At 45.1% G+C, this 23,079-nt stretch overlaps 1 protein-coding gene across 2 annotated transcripts in view; it reads left to right on the top strand.

The window, feature by feature from the left end:
- The first annotated feature begins 5,790 nt into the window (after positions 1-5,790).
- The window catches only part of LOC118364026 (nuclear factor of activated T-cells, cytoplasmic 1-like), a 64,425-nt gene continuing 47,136 nt past the window's right edge, over positions 5,791-23,079 (top strand). The window contains exons 1-3 of one of the 2 annotated variants that reach the window (XM_052489334.1): positions 5,791-6,288; positions 9,795-10,905; positions 12,845-13,001. In XM_052489334.1, the coding sequence (XP_052345294.1) occupies positions 6,156-6,288; positions 9,795-10,905; positions 12,845-13,001 (1,401 nt within the window). In that variant the 5' untranslated portion in view covers positions 5,791-6,155. Of the gene's footprint in view, positions 6,289-8,093; positions 8,365-9,794; positions 10,906-12,844; positions 13,002-23,079 lie in introns of those variants that run through there. The other variant, XM_052489335.1, reaches the window with a different exon arrangement.

The following is a 23,079-nucleotide window of genomic DNA, read 5'->3' as shown; positions in this document are numbered from 1 at the left end:
AGTAGGAGTACCATGTGGACAATATCATGCTACAGTGCCTGGTGTGGGTGCAGGCTTTTGTTTTAGCCATGCAGCAGCATACTATGTTCTACTAATCAAAGACCTTGGTTAAAAACTTCATGACTTTTTTTTGTTGCTTGGCATGAATGTAAGTCTCCCAATGGCCCTTGCAAGGTAAGATGACCCAGCCCTGGCCCCTGGTCTCAATAAATGGAGTTACACAGGGCCATGCACAGACCTTTCAGGGGGAACAGACCTTTCACATAATTCGTATCTCGAAATTCATAACATACAAATGGCCTCTGTAGCCATTTTTTCTCTCTCAATGTTTTAGCATAGGCCTATATATTAAGCACGCTAGTTGGAGTGCCTCCTGAACCTATGACACCGCAAAAGAGGGTGAGCTGTCAGCTGATCACTGATGTTGATTGATGTACGACTGCTAGTTAGCTAGCTCCAAAAATGTTCTGATTGTGATTTATCTTAAATGCTCTTACATTCTTAAATAATAGTTATAGTATATAGTATATTAGTATATATAGTATATTAGTAATAATCTTCTAACTCTTGATATATGCCTGGCTAGTGGCTTGTGTTGATAGTTTTCTATATATATTTATATATATGGTGGTTAGCTATTGTCTAGACCACCTGTGTTGCTACATGAGCAACTCCTGACTGAAAAAGGGATGGAGTTGAGTTGGGGGTGGGGGGGGGGTTGCTGATGCAGCTGCTCCTCTCTATGTCTTCGCTTACTGCCTCTCTCTTCTGTGCATATCGGGCAGCCAGACCGAATATTGATGGTGATGCAAATCAAATGGTATCAGGTGTTAATCAAATGTCGTGCTGCTGTGCCAGTACTGTTGATATTTAAACTAGGTAACGCCGTACAGGGCAGACCAACAGGCGCAACCAACCGACGGACGGACGGGGTGAGGGATGAGGGCTGACGAACTTGAAGACATCACGATGACTTGTTGATATTTATCATGTGTTACCTGAATGTGTGTAAAGCCTTTTTTTTCTTATTTTGCCTGTATAAAGTGTTGCTAATAGGCAAGCGGTAGCCTATGTAAAGGAACATAGGCTACCGCTAGATTTAAACACATCCAAGTAACACATGTTGAATGTCAACAGAAGTGATCGAATCATGATTTAAACACACATAGCTCAGGGATACAGACATGTCCTCCCCCTGGGAATTGGTAACCTTTGCACTCGTACTCGCAAAACAGGATCAACCTTGCGCTCCAGAATGCACCACTGTTTGACTGTCAACCTCTGACCAGAAACCGGACAGAAAACTCTCTTCAATAATGAGGCAAATCGTGGTAAATACTTAACATTTGGGCTAAATGATTGGCTACAACATTGATTGGCATTGCTGTTATGATTCTTGGAAGATTCGGGTTCACGATTTTTAGCCTGGTGGGAGATCTGTCAACGTGCCCTTGAGCAGGGTATTGACCCTGGATGCTTCTGTGTGTCGCTCTGAATGGGAATCTGTTAGATGACTGGTGGGGTCTAGTTGTTGAGCAGCTTCACTGCAAGTATATTGTATGTTTCGGATGTTCAATAAATAAATAAATACATTTAAAAAGTACAAATATTCACTAAATGAACTAAAGTAAAACATTTCATAAAAAGTAACACAATAAAATGACATAACAATAACGAGTCAATATGTGGGGTACAGGGTAGACGAGGTAGGTAGGGGTAAAGTGATAATAAACAGCGAGTAGCAGCAGTTTAAAAACAAGGGGGGTCAATGTAAATAATCCGGGTGGCCATGTGATTAATTGTTTAGCAGTCTTAAAGTTTGGGGGTAGAGGCTGTTAAGGAGCCTTTTGGACCTAGACTTGGAGCTCCGGTACCTCTTGTAATGCGGTAGCAGAGCGAACAGTCTATGACTTGGGTTACTGGAGTCTTTGACCATTTTTGAGGAACTTGGGTGGCTGTCATACATGTCGATCCAGAGCATCGCAAACATGTTCAATAGGTGACATGTCTGGTGAGTATGCAGGCTGTGGAACATTTTCAGCTTCATGTTATCTCTGTGCATTGAAATTCGTAGCTTATGCCTACCCATACCAGAACCTCACCGCAACCATGGGGCACTCTGTTCACAACATTGACATCAGCAAACCGCTCGCCCACATGATGACATACTGTCATTTGTCATCTGTCCGGTACAGTTGAAAACCAGATTCATCCATGAAGAGCACACTTCTCCAGTGTGCCAGTAACCATCGAACTTGAGCATTTGCCCACTGAGGTCGGTTACAACGCCTAACTGCAGTCAGGTCAAGACCCTGGTGAGGACAACGAGCACGCAGATGAGCTTGCCTGAGACGGTTTCTGACAGTTTGTGCAGAAATTCTTCAGTTGTGTAAACCCACAGTTTCATCAGCTGTCCGGGTGGCTGGTCTCCAACATTCCCTCAGGTGAAGAAGCCGGATGTGGAGGTCCTGAGCTGGTGTGGTTACACGTGGTCTGCGGTTGTGAGGTTGGTTGGGTGTACTGCCAAATTCTCTAAAACGACATTGGAGGTGGCGTATGATAGCGAAATTAACATTCAATTCTCTGGCAACAGCTCTGGTGGACATTCCTGCAGTCAGCAGGCCAATTGCACGCTCCCTCAAAACTTGAGACATCTGTGGCCTTGTGTTGTGTTACAAAAGTGCACATTTCAGAGTGACCTTTTATTGTCCCCAGCACAAGGGGCACCTGTGTAATGATCGTGCAGTTTAATCAGCTTCGTGGTAAATCAAATCAAATAAAATCAAATGGTATTTGTCGCATACACATGGTTAGCAGATGTTAATGCGAGTGTAGCGAAATGCTTGTGCTTCTAGTTCCGACAATGCAGTAATAACCAACAAGTAATCTAGCTAGGAATTCCAAAACTACTACCTTATAGACACAAGTGTAAGGGGATAAAGAATATGTACATAAAGATATATGAGTGAGTGATGGTACAGAGCGGCATAGGCAAGATACAGTAGATGGTATTGAGTGCAGTATATACATATGAGATGAGTATGTAAACAAAGTGGCATAGTTAAAGTGGCTAGTGATACATGTATTACATAAAGATACAGTAGATGATATAGAGTACAGTATATACATATACATATGAGATGAATAATGTAGGGTATGTAAACATTATATTAGGTAGCATTGTTTAAAGTGGCTAGTGATATATTTTACATCATTTCCCATCAATTCCCATTATTAAAGTGGCTGGAGTTGAGTCAGTGTGTTGGCAGCAGCCACTCAATGTTAGTGGTGGCTGTTTAACAGTCTGATGGCCTTGAGATAGAGGCTGTTTTTCAGTCACTCGGTCCCAGCTTTGATGCACCTGTACTGACCTCGCCTTCTGGATGATAGCGGGGTGAACAGGCAGTGGCTCGGGTGGTTGTTGTCCTTGATGATCTTTATGGCCTTCCTGTGACATCGGGTGGTGTAGGTGTCCTGGAGGGCAGGTAGTTTGCCCCCGGTGATGCGTTGTGCAGACCTCACTACCCTCTGGAGAGCCTCATGGTTGTGGGCGGAGCAGTTGCCGTACCAGGCGATGATACAGCCCGAGTGCTTTTGGTGACAAGCTGAATTTCTTCAGGCTCCTGAGGTTGAAGAGGCGCTGCTGCGCCTTCTTCACGATGCTGTCTGTGTGGGTGGACCAATTCAGTTTGTCTGTGATGTGTACGCCGAGGAACTTAAAACTTACTACCCTCTCCACTACTGTTCCATCAATGTGGATAGGGGGGTGTTCCCTCTGCTGTTTCCTGAAGTCCACAATCATCTCCTTAGTTTTGTTGACGTTGATTGTGAGGTTATTTTCCTGACACCACACTCCGAGGGCCCTCACCTCCTCCCTGTAGGCCGTCTCGTCGTTGTTGGTAATCAAGCCTACCACTGTTGTGTCGTCCGCAAATGTCACACCTGTCAGATGGATGGATTACCTTGGCAAAGGAGAAATGCTCACTAACAGGGATGTAAGCAAATGGGTGCATACAATTTGAGAGAAATACAGTACACGTTGCATTTATATTTCTGTTGAGTGCAATTTCAAGAGCTCTGTAATGTATATGGTATGTTAGGCTAGCCTAATTTCGGTATTTTTGAGGTGAGCATATTATCACTTTTTTACCCAGGTCAATATTATTTGCATTGACCTGGCTATTATGTTGTAATACAATTCTAACGAGGTCATACACTTGTAACTGTGGCTATGGATGTTCAAGTTATTTATGAACTAGGCCAGGGGTCGGCAAACTTTTCTTGGCCAGGGATCCCCATCATACATTAGAATTGATTTGTATTATTATTAGTATGTTTATTGTACTTTTTACCCCTTTTCATGATATCCAATTGGTAGTTTACAGTCTTGTCCCATCGCTGCAACTCCCGTACGGACTCATGTGTCCCCCGAGAGCCATGCGTCCCCCGAAATACGACCCTGCCAAGCCACACTGCCTCTTGACAAACCCGGGAAGCCAGCCACACCAATGTCAGCGTGCATGCAGCTGCCACCACAAGGAGTTGATATAGAGCGATGGGACAAGGACATCCCAGTCGGCCAAACCCTCCCCTAACCCGGACGACGCTGGGCCAATTGTGCGCTGCCTCATGTATCTCCCGGTCGCGGCCGGCTGCGACACAGCCCGGGATCGAACCGGTATCTGTAGTGATGCCTTAGACCGCTGCGCCACTCAGGAGGCCCAGAATGTTTTGTTTTAATTCACGTCTTGTCTTATCATCACGAAAATGATCATGGAATGTAGAAGTAATCAACATTTTCAAATAAATAGTTTGAGTTTTTCATTATTTTGACCTTCCCACATTATTTTGACCTTCCCACATTATGTTGACCTCCCCACATTGTTTTTTTTTTTACCTTTATTTAACTAGGCAAGTCAGTAAAGAAAAAAATCTAATTTACAATGACAGCCTACCAGGGAACAGTGGGTTAACTGCCTTGTTCAGGGGTGGAACATGTTTTATCTTGTCAGCTCAGGGATTTAACCCAGCAACCTTTCGGTTACTGGCCCATCGCTCTAAACGCTAAGCAACCTGCCGCCCCATTATAATTATAATTGGAAGAGGAAGTGTAAACTGACATAGCCAATTAGCTAGAAAGGTCACGTCGAACACGGTCACGTCGAACACATTCGCTAAGAGCAGCTGTTTAGCTGGTTAAACAAAGGTGAGTGTGTTGGCAAAAATGTATGTCCAAATCAAGAAAGCTTAACAGCAGCCAGCGACAAAGCCTATTTGATCAATATTAGTAGTTGAGAAATAGAAAGTTAGAAAGAAGAAATTATCTTATTTTCTACTGTAGGTATGTAATAACACATGTATTATTTATGTTGTTGCTAGCAATATTCATAACAACATTGAAATAAAAAAGATTTGTTCCATTTTCTTTTGTTTTTATATTTTTGCGGACCCCTTGCAGTGCATCAGCGGACCTCTAGGGGGCCTCGGACCCCCGGTTGAATATTCCTGAACGAGGCTATCTGCATTCAACACTGCCCAAACTGACCTGAAAGGTGAGCAATGTAAGACACAAATAAATAGTCGAGGATTTTCAAAACACCTCCCGACTCCCTCCCACGTATACAACAATGGAATCTCTTGGCGGACTTGATCAAGCACGGTCAGTCTTCCAGAAAGGAGCTTGTAGGCAGCGATAACGTCATTCCTAGAGGGGCGGCGCGCTGAACAGGAGGTGTTTTCCAGCTTTAAAAGGGATGGAGCCAGCCCCTTCTGACATGCCCTGTGTCACAGCTACCAGGAGTCTCAGGAAATCTTAATTAGGCTAAAGCATAACAAAACGACAGCAAAACTCATCTAACCATCAGACCAACCCCGAGTGTGTGAGAAGTGCTGTGAAGATAACCCTTTCGCATACTCTACTCTCTTTTCCATCTGTTTCTCTTGGAGTGCAGTCACGTAGATGAAAGTGTTTGAATTAATCTCAAATCACCATTCGAGTTTACTTTTTTATTGACAAATAATACGTTTATTTTTGTTTTGATTAATGCACATTTCTACAGCCTGAAATCGTTTTTTTCTCGCAGTTCTCATATGATACTGCCTGTGATATTATTGTCAACCGTCACCACCACAAAAGTAGACCAATCGCAAGTTGAATGCAGGATATCAGCTGTTTGAGACTCAGCTCCAAATTCAACTTTGGACCAGTCCTCCCAGCGGCTTTGGGAAAGGAACGAGGATTGCAGTTTCTCAACTCTCTCGCTACCGAGATGAAGTCTGCAGAAGAAGGTAACCGGCTTCACTGTCTAGCCTATATTTTCCGATAATTTGACGTGGCATTGTTCAAATGTTATTATCTGAATGGAGTGCGTGTGTCATGTTTAATTGAATGATTCTCAAATCGTGAGTTGCTATCAATGAAATCATGCGTATTATTATGAAGGTATACACTACAATAGTTGCAACCGTCTGGGAAGGTTTCTTCAGCTACCAATCGGTGTCGGTGTTTTCAATACAGGAGTCTCCTAAGTGCGCAATTGATGCGATACGCGCTATACCTGACGCGGTGAGGGGCATCCATATGATAACCAGAGCCCGAAGTGCGCGAGTAACACTTTTATAGCAATGTGTAGGCGACATTTGAGTGCAGGGAACGCTGTTTTTGGAAGGATACACTCATTTGTATGCTTTTCCCCCCCAGGCTTCACAATGCCCTTATTGTCAATAATCAATCATTCACAGCCCACATTTTGCTCTATTTATTTGACCATGATGATTGAAAATATTCCTGTATGTTTTCATGGTTGTGCTTTTCCACCTTGACAAATCTACATCATGCATGCACACATACTTGGACCATCCACCATCCATTCACTGACGGTGCTCTATCTGCCATGACACTTAATTCAGGAAGTAGCCGAGGCTATTCCAGTGCTGATGTCATGGACTTTTTGTGGTTTGGGGATTTAATTTGTCTTTGAGGTTTCTAGATGTGGACGGGTGGGGGCTGTGTTATTTATTCATTTCAGTCCCTCCTAAGACTCATAATTAATAGCAGACACATGTGCGTTTGTGTGTGTGTATGTGTGTGTGTGTGTGTGTGTGTGTTTCAATGTGTAGCTTGCTTGGCTGGGGTATATGCATAACCACTCTGCTTCACCAGTCTGCTGACAACTGCAGTATTGCAGACATACAGTCAGACTCCTTTCCCTGTGACCCTGTATGGTAGCCTGTACCACCATGCCCCCCCCCCACACACACGCAGGCCCTCTCTCTATGGTGACTTAGCCACAACAACAAAAAGGTGCTCGTGATAACTGACTGCAAGCCACGAAGCCGCTGATTTTCTGAGCCTACAGATGACCTTCTGTGACCACCTAGCTCTTCCTGAGGTTCACTCTGTCTGGGCCGAGCAGAGCCCCACCATCTGTGTGAATGAAACCAGATTGTATTTAGAGACATGCAGATTGACTTGGTCCCATGTTCTGGGGGAAAGGATTTATGGATTGTAATAACAAAACCAGAGTGAAAACATTTTGGAATATGGTGACGAGAGAGAAAAGCAAGCCATGCGAGTCACTTTAAACTGCAAACGCGTATACAGTCTTAATAGTGCCATGATTCTGCAGATGTGATTACTTACTGTCATAAGAAATCCCTGAAAGAAAGTCACCAAAACAGAGCATCAGTGATTGTTTTCCTTGGGTTTTTAGATACCATTATTCCATAGAGCTCTCACCCTCAATTTGCTTTCTGTCACTTTGTTAGTTCAGCGTTCAGCAGACGCAACCTGGAAATGCAAAGCTCAAGATTGGCAGCGATAACACAAATGAGTGAAAGTCCCGATGTGTGTGGGTGGATGTAGCTCATGTGTTAGAAACAGAGAGTGTGCTGAGGCATAGTGTGCGCCACACACACACACACACACACACACACACACACACACACACACACACACACACACACACACACACACACACACACACACACACACACACACACACACACACACACACACACACACACACACACACACACACACAGACAGAAGAGGGAAAAACAACTTGCAGTCAGTCCTGTAGTCAGGTGGAGTGAGAAAGAGATCTGCATCCTCAGCACTAGTGGAGGGTCTGTCAGGAACGAGCACCAGAAAAGAACAGCATCTCTAAAGACAAAAGGAGAAGACAAAACAGACAGACAGACAGAGACAGACAGACAATAGTTACGGCTGAGGTGTTGGAGGCTGTTCTCATCACCCTTAAGCTGAGGCGAAGATGAGCTCCCTTCGTGAAGAACCGGAGTTTGACTTCAACTTTTTGTTTGAGTACAGCCAAGGGGGAGAGTGTGGCCACAGGCCTGACAGAGGTTGGTGGTGACGGATCTCTGGATAGGGGCTGGTGTCTGTCCCTGAACTTGTGGTTGCTCAAACAGTTTTGGTGATTTATTTTGCTCTGTGTGTATGTTTTACCTTATGCAGTTGAGCCTAGTGTGATTATTCTTCATCTGCTTGTCAGAGCTAACTTAAATAATATCTAATAATGTAGTTATGTTTGCTTCCCTTATTATTGCAAGCTTTGTTCGTGCCCTTTGGCCCTTTGTGCTAAGAGCATTTCAGAATTGCATTCCCTTTTTTTGCTTTCTCCACCATAATGTGCTTTAATGTAAGTTTGTGTGCCTATAAGGTTTCATACTACTGTTAATTGCTTCATTGAGCAAAAAAAAAAAACTTTATGAACTACTAAATACAATTAGAATTTGACCTGCCACTGTTTCTGGAAATAGTCTGTGGTGAACTAATTTTAGACAGTCTACCCACGTATTCTGTGGTGCATGATAGGTTAGGGTCATCATTTCATGTGACGTGCTGTTTGCGTAGCGTTGTGGTTAACAAATATAGCACACAAGCTGGAAGGGGATTGCCTTACTCTAGTACACTGAACAACATTTGGTTGGTATTCATTTGAGATTGTAAAATAAAATTACCCTAATCAGACAGAAATCATTGTATTGTAACAATTGTGTGAATTGTTAAAGTAAATGTTTCTGTGTTTGTGTGTGTGTGTGTGTGTTGTGTGGCAGATAATGTGTGTATGTATCTGTTGTGTGTGTGTGTATGTGTATGTGTATGTGTATGTGTATATGTGTGTGTGTGTGTGTGTGTGTCTGAGCATGTATTCTGTATGTGTGTGATGCCTCAGCAGCTGTAAACTCTCTGACTTAATCACGAGCTCAAAGCAAAGCAGAGTGCTGTTAGCGTTCAACATGGGCGAGCCATAATTCACTCAGTGAGTGAAGCCATCAATCAAATAAGGTCTCCATCACTGCTTTGCTGTAGGAGGTCCTGTAGTCTAGAGAGCACACCGTGGATCTCTGCACAGCTCCAGACAGACTGTTAACAATCTGCTTTATCTCACCCATTTCATTGGACCTTGATCAGTTCAATAGACGTAGGGTTTAAGGGATCATTTTGGGATTTTCGGCAATGCAGCCCATTATCTACTCCCCCAGAGTCAGGTGAACTCGTGGATACCATATTTATGTCTCTGTGTCCAGTATGAAGGAAGTTAGAGTTACTTTTGAGAGCTAATGCTAACTAGCATTAGCACAATGACTGGACGTCTATGGGTATCTGCTAGCCTGCTATGTTTTATACCTGTAATATAGCTTTTATAGAGGCGTTACGAATACATAGGTGACCTAGGGTAAAAAATAAATCAAAACCTTCATGAAAAATACTGTGATGTCTTGGATGGTGGCCTATACTTACAGTGCCCTTGTGTGTTTGTATTTTCCAGATGCATATAGCTACACTCCAAACGTCAGCCTGCCACTGGGCATGGGAAACCCCTGTCTGGCCACCCAGTACCACACGCTGCAGTCCAGCCCCATTATCTCTGTGTCCTCCTTCCACCAGACAGGCTACGGTCTCCACGATCACAACAACCACAACCCAGCCCAGGGCTACTACATGTCCCACGGCCTGAGGCCTAACGGGGCCCCGGCCCTGGAGAGTCCTCGCATCGAGATCACAGCCTACCACCAGTACCCTGAGGAGGAGGCGGAGGAGAGCAGCAGCATGGACCACATCGTCCACCACAAGCGGGGGGTCAACTCCATTGTGACCCTGACGCTGCCAAACGGCGATGGCTACCGCGACCCCAGTTGCCTCAGCCCGGCCAGCAGCGTGTCATCACGTAGCTGCAACTCGGATGCGTCGTCCTACGAGTCTGGCTTTTACAACTATGACAACTCATCCCAGAACTCGCCATGGCAGTCTCCTTGTGTCTCTCCGAAAGGCTCGTCCTCTCTCCTCTCCTGCCCACACGCTCCTCTCGGCCCCCCCTCAACCTCCCCCCGCCACTCGCCATCCACCTCCCCCCTGATCGGGGCCCAAGCCGAAGAGGGCTGGGTGGGACAGGGGCCCTGTGGAAGCTCCAGGCCCAACTCCCCGGCTTGCAGCGGTGGAGGTGGCAGTGTTGGCGTGGGGAAGAGGAAATACAGCTTCAACGGCACCACCTACAGACAGCCAACCTACTCGCCCAACCAGTCGTCCACACCTTCCCCGCGCGGCTCGCCCAGGGTCAGTGTCACAGACGACAGCTGGCTGGCCAACACCAACCAGTACACCAACTCTGCCATCGTGGCAGCCATCAACGCCCTCACCACCGACGGACTGGTCGACATGGGCGAGGGTGTCCCCGTCAAGGCCCGCAAGACCAACCTAGACCACAGCCCCACCATGAGCCTGAAGACGGAGCCGGGAGGAGAGGAGATGGGCCTTGGGAGCGAGCTCCTCCAGGAGGACTACATCTCCCGCCTGCCTTTCAAGAAGGAGAGCTACTGTGGAGGCTTCCTAGACGTGCCCCAGCACCCCTACTCCTGGTCCAAACCAAAGCCCTACCTCAGGTAGGTGGAAATAAAATATTGCTGGACTGGGAAGGCTTGGGTCCATTAATTGTACTGTATAATAATTTATTATCAACAGTTTAAAACAAAGTAATTTTGACGTCGGCAGGGAATTCACAGGCAGCATTGTTAAGCGTTATTAGGCCTTGAAAAAGACATATGACGCTCATGGAGCTGTTGACTTATTTCAAAAGATTTATGGACTAACATCCACACCACACGAAAAACAGTTCCTCCACTTGCACCGCTATTTTGCCATCCCAGGGTTTGTCTTGTCTTTTTCCAAATATAGACATGTTTATTTATTGCAAGTGCCAAATTGTTTTTGTCTTCATAGACCGCAGAGAAAGGCAGCAGTCGAAACGTAGTCGCTGTGCCGCGTCCAAGAGGGCTTCTCTTTGAAGATACAAAACATTTCGTAAATCATATTTCGCAGGGAGGAGTAGTGTAGCACATGTGCCCTGTTACCATAGAAACCCCCGCACAAACAATACACACGGATAGACATACACACACACAGACAGACTCCCTTCTTAACAAGGCAACCTTTTCAGTTCACGGCGACCCTTCCTCTGTTTTCTCTTTCCTGCCCTGGCACACTTTCCTGTTGGAAATCAAATGTTTGATTAAGATAATGCAGAGACAGGAAGTGATGGTGACAATCTTGCTCAAGGAAACAGTTGGTGGGGTAATCACACAACCGGCTTCCCTGTGCTGTCATGTGCCCCCTCTCTTCTTTGGCCACTAAACATGATGTAATGTTCGGCCAGAACAGATAAAGTCTGAGAGGGGGGAAATCAGTTACTTTTGGGTCAACAAACACCCTGAAAGTTCCAAGAGGATGCCAGAGATTGCTTTTCATGGCCAGCTTTTAGGTCAGGGGTTTTATGCTTCACAGGCATCCGGCGCAGTGAAATATTGTCTCGCAAATGTTTGTTTTGGTTCAATATCTCTGCGGTCTTCACATGGGAAGATAGGCTAATTCCCTGGCGACATCTGAACAATGATATTTTGAGTAGCCAGCTGTGACACTTTCTGAGATACCATGGTCTTTCGGGTTGTCAGACAGTTGTCTGGTTACTTGGTGAGTTTGTTTATTTAAAAATAAAGGACTGTGTGGGATTCAATGATTTTTGATGATAGCTCTACTTCTATTATTGATACCAACAATGCACTTAGGTTATCTATGTTAAGCCTTTAGGCATGTTGTATCATTGTGCTGCTGAAATGCCCCCTCCACACACTTAGGAAAAAATATGCTATCTAAAACCTGAAAGGGGTCTTTGGCTGTCCCCATAGGAGAACCCTTTGTTGGAACATGGAACCCAAAATAGTTCTACCTGGAACCAAACACGGTTTTACCTGGAACCAAAATGGGTTCTCCTATGGGGACAGCTGAAGAACCCTTTTGGAACCCTTTTTTTCCCTAAAGAGTCCGCTTATCGACACCTGTCACAGCAATATAAAAAAACAAAAAACACAGCAGACTAACCAGACCACATGCTTCTTTCATTTAGTTTAATTTAGTTTTCATCAAAAGAGCCGTTATTGCCCAGGCTTTAGGAATTACATACGTCAGGCAAGGACTTCAATTGATTAGATTAGAGCCAATGATGAAATGGAAAGGATCAGGACATTATTTAACAAGGGAAACAGAGATCTGGATTGAAGTGAAATGGATCCGTCTTTGTGCATGCGTGCGTGCTTGTAGGTAGCCTGGTGGTCCTGTCTGTTTGTGTTTTATCCAACTCCTTTCTGGTTTCGTTCATTGTCATGCCATGCATATGTTTCCATGTATTGCACGATGTCTATAGAAGAGTTGGCTACGGCTCATACAGCTGGGACCAAGCTATTCTGTAGAATCTTATTTATATTATTATATTACAAATACTATTTATATGTTCCACACAATACCAAGCATGGTCTCTCTTCCTCATAGCTCCCTGCCTGCCCTGGATTGGCAGCTGCCATCTTGCTCTGGCCCGTACAGTCTGCAGATCGAGGTGCAGCCCAAGTCCCACCACCGTGCCCACTACGAGACAGAGGGCAGCCGCGGGGCAGTCAAAGCTCCGTCCGGAGGTCATCCAGTCGTACAGGTACCTTTCTGCGTGTGTGTGTGTAGGTGTGTGTGTGTGTGTGTGTGTGTGTGCGCACCTGTGCGTGCATACATCCGTGCGTGTGTTCTCTATTATTAAAACTTCTTAAGGATGACGCAGAATATAGTCCCACTGCAGGAACATCAATCAGTGGAAATTTGTCCCTTGAAGCCGGGAGTCAACCTACTGCAGTAAGAGGTCACTGTGGCTAGCAGTTGCACATATTGACACAATTAGCATGGAGCAGGACCATCACCTCTCGGTATTGTGCTTGGCAATGCTTCTAGAGCTCACGTCACTCTCACCACAGCCGCCCAACACAGAGCTCCTTTCTCTCTAAGGCCGTCACGCTGATTTACTCAAGGTGGGGACCCTGGTAAGCTACTAAGACAGTAGTGTGTGAATGGGGGGGGTTGTGTGTCTCATTACATATGTACTGTGAATAAATATAACAACACATATCTTATATATAAATACATAGCAAATACAGTATAGCACATTGCCTATTAGAAGGGCTGAGCAAACCCTCTTCTCTTGGTCCAGCTTGATGGTTCCTACTTCTCTCCAAAACACTCAACATGTGTTGTTAGCACTGCACCCCGTTTTCCAAATAGATCTTTTCAACACAACTTAACGTGCTGAGTTTCAAGTCTGAAAACAGCTGTTGCGCCCAACAAGGTGTCGTAGACATAGCCTGTCAAGTTTCAGTTTCTCTATCTAAATTTAAAGTCATTACACCCCTTCATTAAAACCCTTTGTGTAACAACATACAAGTGCACTGTTGACCAACGTTCAGTGTTTTGGCAGGTGAAACTGAACTTGATTTAGTTTAGTTTACACCACTTTGTGACTCAGGCTGTATGTCAGTCTTTAAGGGGGTCTAAGGAGTGAGTCAGGAGTAGGGAATTAGCATCCTGTGTGTGTACGTGGGGGAAACTTTTCACAGGTGGCTGATGGTAATGATGAGTTGCTGTTTTATGACACGGATACTTCAGTGAAGTGAATTGAAAAGGAACTCCAACACACTACACGCCTGCATAAACCCTGACGAATGTCTACTGCGAGCATCAAGCATCGAGGCCCTTTTTTCCCCGAAGCCCGTTTTTGATTCCTCAGAACCTTATCTCCTCGCCTCCTTCTCAGCTGTATTGGAGAAGGTCCAAGGTCCCTCCCCTCAGGTGTTCTACTCCAATGCCTTTTGTGGAGGAGGAAAATAGAGTATGTGAGGAATCGAGGAAAGATTCATTGAAAGAGCCAATATCACTGGGGTGCTGGGGTCAATTTTATTTTCAGTGTAGAGTACTCGTTTGAAAATGTGTTTTATTAAAGAGGTATCAACAGCTGTGTGTCAGCCTATGGTGGCAATATTGCAATGGTTCAGATAAACATAATGACAGCTGCTCTAGTGACACACATATTCTCACACACTCACATTGTTTTTTACTTTTACTTTTACGGAACAATGATATTGGAGGTGATTCAACACCTCTAATATTACATTTGGAGAGAATTAGAATCTCTGGGGAATTTCACAAGAATCAAGCCTCTGACTGGAAGTTTGTTGGCAGAGAACGATTAATGCAGAAGGTCAGGTAAATACTTGATACACACGCACAACATTAGCAAAATTAAGACAGAATTTTATCATGTCTTTCCCCGTGTGTAGGATGTGGGGGCACATATCTCTTTCTCTCCTCTTCTTTCTTTCTTTCTTTCTTTCTTTCTTTCTTTCTTTCTTTCTTTCTTTCTTTCTCTTTCTCTTTCTCTCTCTCTTTCTTCACTCATCCTGTGCAGTCCCCAGGGAGGCTGGATAGGGGTGATAGGGCATGTTGTAGTCCCTGGGGTGCCCTGCTGTTATGAGCAATGAGTGGCAGGCGATCGGTGGGTGGTGCAATAATGGAGAATGGGGGGGTTAGGGTTAGGGTTGGGGGGGGGAGAGACAGGAAGACAGGAAGAGAGGGAGATGGAGGGAGAGAAAGCACATGCAGAGACAGATGTGATGAGGGCAGACGGAGAGAGTGAGGTGGTGGAATGGTGTAGGGAGGGCAGTGGGAGGCGTAGGGAGCGGCGCAGAGGAAAGAGGGAGAGAGGGAGGGCACAGGGAGTCACCAGGCAGGCATGCAGCTGGGTCTCGGCTGTGTTACCCCCAGAGAGACTCTGCTTCCTGCTGATTAGGGCCCGGGTGGCCCTGGGGCTGGGTGGAGGGAGAGGAAGAGGGGTAGGGTGAGGTGAGACTAGTCCCAGAGCCCTACCGATGCCTCCTCCCCCACCACCATCCTGGCCCAGTGGGCCTCCGCATCACTGCCGATGTTGCTCCTCGTGAGCCACTCATTCCTCAAACCTCTCTCCCACACCGACATTTCCAATGCTGGCTAAACCTGCACAAACACCAGCGCTGGGGTTTTGGCTCAGGGTTGGACAGGCACAACACCTATGAGTGATTGTGACATATCCCATTGCTGTGTGCAACAGTTTAAAAATAACATGTTGAAAAACATGATGAGACACCGTGTATCTAACCTATCAGTCAATGAAAAACATGATGAGACACCATGTATCTAACCTATCAGTCAATGAAAAACATGATGAGACACCGTGTATCTAACCTATCAGTCAATGAAAAACATGATGAGACACCGTGTATCTAACCTATCAGTCAATGAAAAACATGATGAGACACCATGTATCTAACCTATCAGTCAATGAAAAACATGATGAGACACCATGTATCTAACCTATCAGTCAATGAAAAACATGATGAGACACCGTGTATCTAACCTATCAGTCAATGAAAAACATGATGAGACACCATGTATCTAACCTATCAGTCAATGAAAAACATGATGAGACACCATGTATCTAACCTATCAGTCAATGAAAACATGATGAGACACCATGTATCTAACCTATCAGTCAATGAAAAACATGATGAGACACCATGTATCTAACCTATCAGTCAATGAAAAACATGATGAGACACCATGTATCTAACCTATCAGTCAATGAAAAACATGATGAGACACCGTGTATCTAACCTATCAGTCAATGAAAACATGATGAGACACCATGTATCTAACCTATCAGTCAATGAAAAACATGATGAGACACCATGTATCTAACCTATCAGTCAATGAAAAACATGATGAGACACCATGTATCTAACCTATCAGTCAATGAAAAACATGATGAGACACCATGTATCTAACCTATCAGTCAATGAAAAACATGATGAGACACCATGTATCTAACCTATCAGTCAATGAAAAACATGATGAGACACCATGTATCTAACCTATCAGTCAATGAAAAACATGATGAGACACCATGTATCTAACCTATCAGTCAATGAAAAACATGATGAGACACCATGTATCTAACCTATCAGTCAATGAAAAACATGATGAGACACCGTGTATCTAACCTATCAGTCAATGAAAAACATGATGAGACACCATGTATCTAACCTATCAGTCAATTAAAAACAGTTACTCAAAACAATGTTTGCTACCTTTACAGCGTCACTGTTTCTGTCTTCATGACCGCTCAATTTGCTATCACGGAAGTCCTCCTGTTGCTCCTACTTAATGAACGGAGGTGTTTTTCTAATCCAAGCACACAGGCTCCCCTTTGTTCAGGAAACGTCCCTTTGTAACAGTGACATCATGCTCAGCTCCTTGCTCCGTCTCCTCCACCATACCGCTCTCCACCAGCCCCTCTTGCAGGATGAAGACGTAAATCTGGGGAGGCCCCACTGCCGCAGCCGCACACTCGCGGTAACCTCCAGATTACGGGGTACACTGACTGCACTCTGCTGTCCGTATCCCCTCACACCCCACCGGTTTGCTTTCTGGCTCCTCGATCAGATATTCCATCATTTGTTTTTGGAGATCGCTACAGTGCAGACCTCCTCCCACAGGCCTCTCAGCCCCTTCTCATGATGATGTACCACGTCCTGACCCCCGCGGCCACTTTTCCACTTTACTTACTGGCTGCAGACCACAGCGCCCATTAACGGGATGGAGGGTCCTCTGCTCTACCCCAACTAGCCTCCAATTTCTCCCCCTGATGATTCACCAGGCTCCCCTCCTCTCACCACAGTTATGTCCAACGTCTACAACATGGTTTCTAAAGGCATGCTCAGGAAAAATCCAAACCTGATCTACCTTCCTTTACACCAAAGACCACCACGTCCTGATGGATGTTTTTTCTTCTTCAAAGAAACCGATATTATGATGGAATTGAATGATTGCCAAAGTGGAATTACATGGAATTATATTTGCATTGAGGGGTAGCGACCTGGGACGTGACCCTCTCGGGGAATTTCATTCAGGTATACATTGAGACAGGAAACCACAGGAAACACGTAGACGCACACAGGGCACACAGTGTTAGACGACACCTGTAGAATATTAGACCCATCACACAGTGTTATAGTAAGTACTACATGTGGATAGAGTATATCTGGAATGACATGAAGAACCTTAGCATATGTGCTGCTGGTTGAACATGTGCCATTTCCCCCCTGACATCTATGCTGGCTGTGTAACGTCTTCGGCAACAGCTACAGTAAATGTACGTTCGCTGCGAACACTGTCATTTATTGTGTTTTAAATCTGGTGCCGCCTCTTGTTTAAAACATGAATGATGCCTTTTGTTCTTCCGCGCAGACTCCCGGATTCTGTTGATTGACGAACACCGTAGTCAAACGTTTCGCAAAACACATATGAAAATGAGCATTTCTTATTGGACAAGTTCTGATAGTGCCTCCCTGTTTCATTTCATTTCGAGAGCGTTTTTCTTTTTTCGTTTTAGCCCCTACTGAACACGACCATGTACTGCTCTACAAGAGGCAGTCATGGCTGTTCGTCTGTGCCCCGAGGAGCAGTTAGGCCTCTGAGGGGCTTCCCTTACTCACAGCCTTGGTATATTGGGCAACCACTAATTACCATTGAACAGCAACTGGAAAGAATTGGACTAAATGACTGCATTTTCACTAGTTTGAGGTGAGGACCAGAAGCCGCCAGATTTACGAGGCAAAACACTGGTTGCCAGCCTTTATATCAGGGGTAGACTGAAATCATCTACACATCACTCTGCCCAAATGTAATACCCTGTACCTGGGCTAAAACGTAATGCCTAGACATTTTGGTAACAAGTCGTCCTTTTATTTGGAATTTGGACTTTGCTGGTCTAGACATGAGCCAGGACTTGAAACGTTGCCCTTGATTACATGACATTGGGGAATACACTTAAATACACACTTTGAGGAATATAGCCCCTTTGTCGCTTGTATAAAGAAGTGCCATTTGGAACCAGGGAAACCCAATACATTAACAATTCACATGTAGATATATGCATAGTCTATGACTATGAGGCACCGGAGAAAGAGGAGGAGGAAGGGGATAATGAAGACAGTATGGGGGGAGAGAGAGAGAACTTGGGATGAGTGTTTGAATTGGGTACAGCGAAGTCTCGCCGTGTGACTGTCAGCACTTGAGAGGGGGAGCGCGAAAATGGGGGAAACCTGAGCTGCCCTCCCTCCTCTCCGTTCTCCCCCCGCTTCCAGTCTTCTCTCCCCTCCGCTGCATGCGCCACGTGGAATACGAGTCATGACATTTCTCCAGGCGGTGATGAAATCTCTGGGAGCTGGAAAGGGAGGGAAAGAGAGTGTTCCTGTGCAGGCCCATATTCACACTCTCCCCACAGGCCAGACTGTGCTGCTACTCACCAGCAAGTCACATTCTTAAACAAACATGTGCAAATCTTTTCTCTGCCATTTTTCAACCCGGTCTGTCTCTAAGATCTTGAGCATAACACTTACAAGTGTGAAGTCGAGTTTTTATGTAAACAGTAAGTAAACCAAGGTAATAAAGCAACAGCTAAAAAAAAAAAGAATGAAAAAAAAACAACTTCATTAAGCTATCACTGACAAGGACACATGATTCTCATTAAGAGGACATAGCAAACATGGTTTGAAAGCCCATAGGAAAAAACTCTTCAGAGCACCATCATCTCTGGGCTGAATTTTAGCAGCCGTGATGATGGATCTGTAATGGTTCATGTCAAATGAATGGTGGAAAAGGACCGGGTGAGCTCTGGTTCTGAGCTCAACACCCTCAGAGTTACACATCATCAAAACCCAGTCTGACCTAGGCAACCCAGCTGTGTACAACAATTAACGCTTCAGCTGACATATACAACCTGTTAAATTTGAGATTTCGGTCTATCCTGCATGGCAGGTGTTGGAAGAGGAGAAGCTGTCTAACTTGCCAGTAGATGGGGGTTAGAGGTGTAAGTTAATTTGGCACATGCAGTGGAAGAAGCTGGTGTAGTGTGACTGCAGCAAATTACGCTTAGATTCAAATTTGGTTGAAGATGAATATACGTAGCCCAGCTTGACAACATTCATAGCTTAGCTAAACTCATCTGGTCAAGATTAGGCTGTGTATCAAGACTCATAGATGGCTAGAGACGCAAATGTGAATTAGGATTCACAGGTGTGCGAAGCCTCTCTCGTTGAACCACGCTTAAGCTTTACGACGGTTCCTCAACTTTGTCTTTTCTTATTGCCCTTGTGAGGATTTAAAATGAAGAAGTACATTTTGCGCTCAGTTTGTGGTTGGTGTGTGTGGACTAGGGAACATCACAGGAGCAGAGGGGGAAAGAGGTGGAGGAGATATGGGAGAGGAGAGCTGAGGGCTGAGGGAGCACATATGGTAAATTTATTGAGGGAGGTCGCCCAGGGGGGATCACAACCACGTTCATTTGCTGTTGGGAAGACCAGCATCACTTGGAGGGTTGCTTGAACTCATTAATCACTTCACGACCCCACCGGAGGACGCCACCGTCATCGTGCGCTACCGCAGCATTGCCGAGTGAAGGGATAATGACCACACCCAACACACGCACTTCACCTCTTGTGGTTTATCCATATGCAGACACGTGAAGGCTGAGGCTAAGGTAATGGTTGGAGGTCACAAAGAAATTCAATAGCAAAGTCTACCGAGGAGCAAAGCTCAAAAGTGACAGCGGCCACAGGCTTAGCAGAGTGGCAGTCTGCCTTTTATTAAATCATAAAGAAATTATGCCATTTTTAACAGACCGTTTTGCGTTTTCAAATTGGTACCTCGTGCCCGGTTCCATCGGTTCCGTTGTAGCATGATGGTACAACTTTTTCCTTCCTTCTCGGTCGACTTGTCTATGTGTAAGTAACTGGTAGCATGTGGCGGCTAAGCGTAATTACCACTGGTGACACCGAAAGTAAAATATAACAAGGCGAGCAGAGAGAGAGGGGTCTGCTGGTGAGATCACTGCATAGATGAAGTGCTCTCTGGAGACACAGAGACTTCAAGAAGCGCCTGACCCCAGCGTAACTCACTGATGACTAGCATGTGTGACTAGCACACAGCTCAGGACAGCTGCTGGAGACACTGTGTGGAGCTGTGAAGACGAAAAAAGGGGAAAGTGAATGAGAAAAGGAGAGTATAGCCTGCTTAACTAGTTCCCTTGATATCTGAATCAAACAAGTGATGATATCAAGTAGAGAACTAGAAAACCAGATCGTTTCGTAATGATTGCTGCTGGTTTGTCCATTATTGAGACCCTTGGATAGCATACGTCTAGTACTGTGCTGTACTGTACTGTGTTGAGAATCACCAACAGAGAGCTACTGCATGAGCAGGCATGAGCATAACTCAATATGTCGCACCAGCCAATTGATGCCTTCAGTTTGTAGATCACCTCACCTCACCTCACTTGTTTTCACAGTCACCTGGCAAGTTTATCGTCAGTTTGTCTCACCAGAGCAAAATGAGCTCAGTCGTTCTTCACTGTCTTCATAGATGCGTGCTGATTGTGTCTTCGGTTGGTCGTTCCCTTTTGTATTTGGCAGAGTGGGGTCCTAATTATTGGTTGTTACCAAGTGTCAACATGTCCAACAAGGCAGACGAATTACTGTGGACACAAGATTCCAATTACGTATTTCTCTACCTTCACATACTCCCCAATCCCTGACCCCTCGCAAAGGTAATTATAAATCCATTAATCAGATGATGTCATAGGTTACATGTGGTCTGTGTTTTGTTCTATGACTCAATTCGTTAAATAAACACGGAGTCGCTTTATTCCGTTTGACTCGCTGTTTTCAGTCGGACACAGCCGCGCTGAACTTCCAGAAGACTGAACTTGAAGAAGGGGTTTTTGAAATGATATACACTTTTATTGGGGAGATAATTGAGCAATTTGTGGGATTTATTTTCAGATGGACGTTGTTTGGTTAGACCTGTCTAGTGGAAGTGATTTTTTTTTGTGACGGTCTCTGATGTGGTCAGGGCCCTCGCTATCTGAAGCATTGGAGGTCTGTCCATCGTTACCCAGTGTGAGATTTGCCTGTTGACTGTCCGGAACGGGTCCCCAATTTTTGGAGGGTTTCTAGGTTTGGAGATTCTTCCAAGTCCACATTAAATGCACACACACACACACACACACACACACACACACACACACACACACACACACACACACACACACACACACACACACACACACACACACACACACACACACACACACACACACACACACACACACACACACACACACACACACACACACACACACACACACACACACACACACACACACACACACACACACACACACACACACTTGAACAAACGTTGCCTGGGAGCTGGGAGGTCTAATAATTTGGTTGCACCAGAAGTGGTCCATTGGGTTAGCAAATGGGCCTGGGTCAGGATTCTTACCCAAAAATATCTGGTAACATTCACCACATTGAGGAATGTGCACCTCTGCCAATTTCTCCTGAGGTTTAAGTATTTTCCCCCTCTCCAAATGGGTTTCAACCATCCCCCATATTGCTTTCTGCAGACAGTGTTGTTGTAGATGGTTGCAGTTGTTCTAGATCAGGGCTCTCCAACCCTGTTCCTGGAGAAATACCCTCCGCTAGGTTTTCGCTCCAACCCCAGTTGTAACTAACCTGGTTCAGCTTATCAACCAGCTAATTATTAGAACTAGATGCGCTAGAATAGGGTTGTAGTGAAAACCTGCAGGATGGTAGCTCTCCAGGAACAGGGTTGTAAGAGCTCTCTTCTAGATGGTTGTCCTGGTTGATTTATGGTTGTTCTAGGTGTTTTTGTTGCTGTTCTAGATGGTTGTCCTGGTTGGTCTATGGTGGTTTTAGATGGTTCTAGTGGTTCCAAGGTTGGCTAAATGTTCAATGAACTGACAGGCATCGCCTTCTCACATATCTCTTGTTTGGCTATTGGGGCCATTGGAGATCACACTGAGCAACGCTGTCTACAAAGTCTACTGCACTATCTAGAAGATGTAGTAACCATCCCTGTTTGTTTTTTTTTGGTGCACTTGCTTTTATTGGGGAATCAGTAGCAGCTTAAGGTGGTCCGTGAGAGGAAGAGGGGAAGTGTAAAACTGTTTGAAGTGGCGGTTCCGATACAGGGGCCTCCTTTCATCTCTGTGTGACACCCTCTCTGGTTCCGTTCCTGAGCTTCATAGGCCTTAATGGAAATCATAATGCAGGTTCATAAATGCCCGGAGGCCAAGGGGTTGTATGCTGGCAGCATGCTAGGCACAAGTATGTGAATGTTTTTAACGGGAGTAAGCTACTTGTAGAGAATAAGCTGGCCTTGCTTCACTGTGATCTGGTGTTTTCTTTGTGTGAAAGTCAAGCTATCCGTGTAAATGTGGCTAGCGGTTTTTCTTCTGTATTTTGCAACCAAAAAGTAAGTAGCTGGAGCCCATCTTCTGCTTCTGTAGTGCGAGGCAGCTTAATATGACAGGACACTAGTCTATCGCAGGGCCTTATCCTCAATCGATCTCCCGAGGGCCAAGCAGAGACGCATCGGGACCCATTTTTAGTCTTTGGTGTGACTCGGCCAGGGATCGAACTCCCACATTCCAATCTCAAGGCGGCACTATAACCACAAGGCCACTAAGTTTATGATTTCTTGGGACCAAATGCGGAAGAATGTAGTTAACAATGTAGAACAAACAGACGACCTAAGAAATAGGAACAAATCGATATAGAGTCTGAGAGTTT

Source organism: Oncorhynchus keta, chromosome 31, assembly GCF_023373465.1.
Source record: "Oncorhynchus keta strain PuntledgeMale-10-30-2019 chromosome 31, Oket_V2, whole genome shotgun sequence".
Lineage (NCBI taxonomy): Eukaryota > Metazoa > Chordata > Actinopteri > Salmoniformes > Salmonidae > Oncorhynchus > Oncorhynchus keta.
Note: the sequence above shows the minus strand (reverse complement) of the source record. Positions and strands in the feature narration are given on the sequence as shown.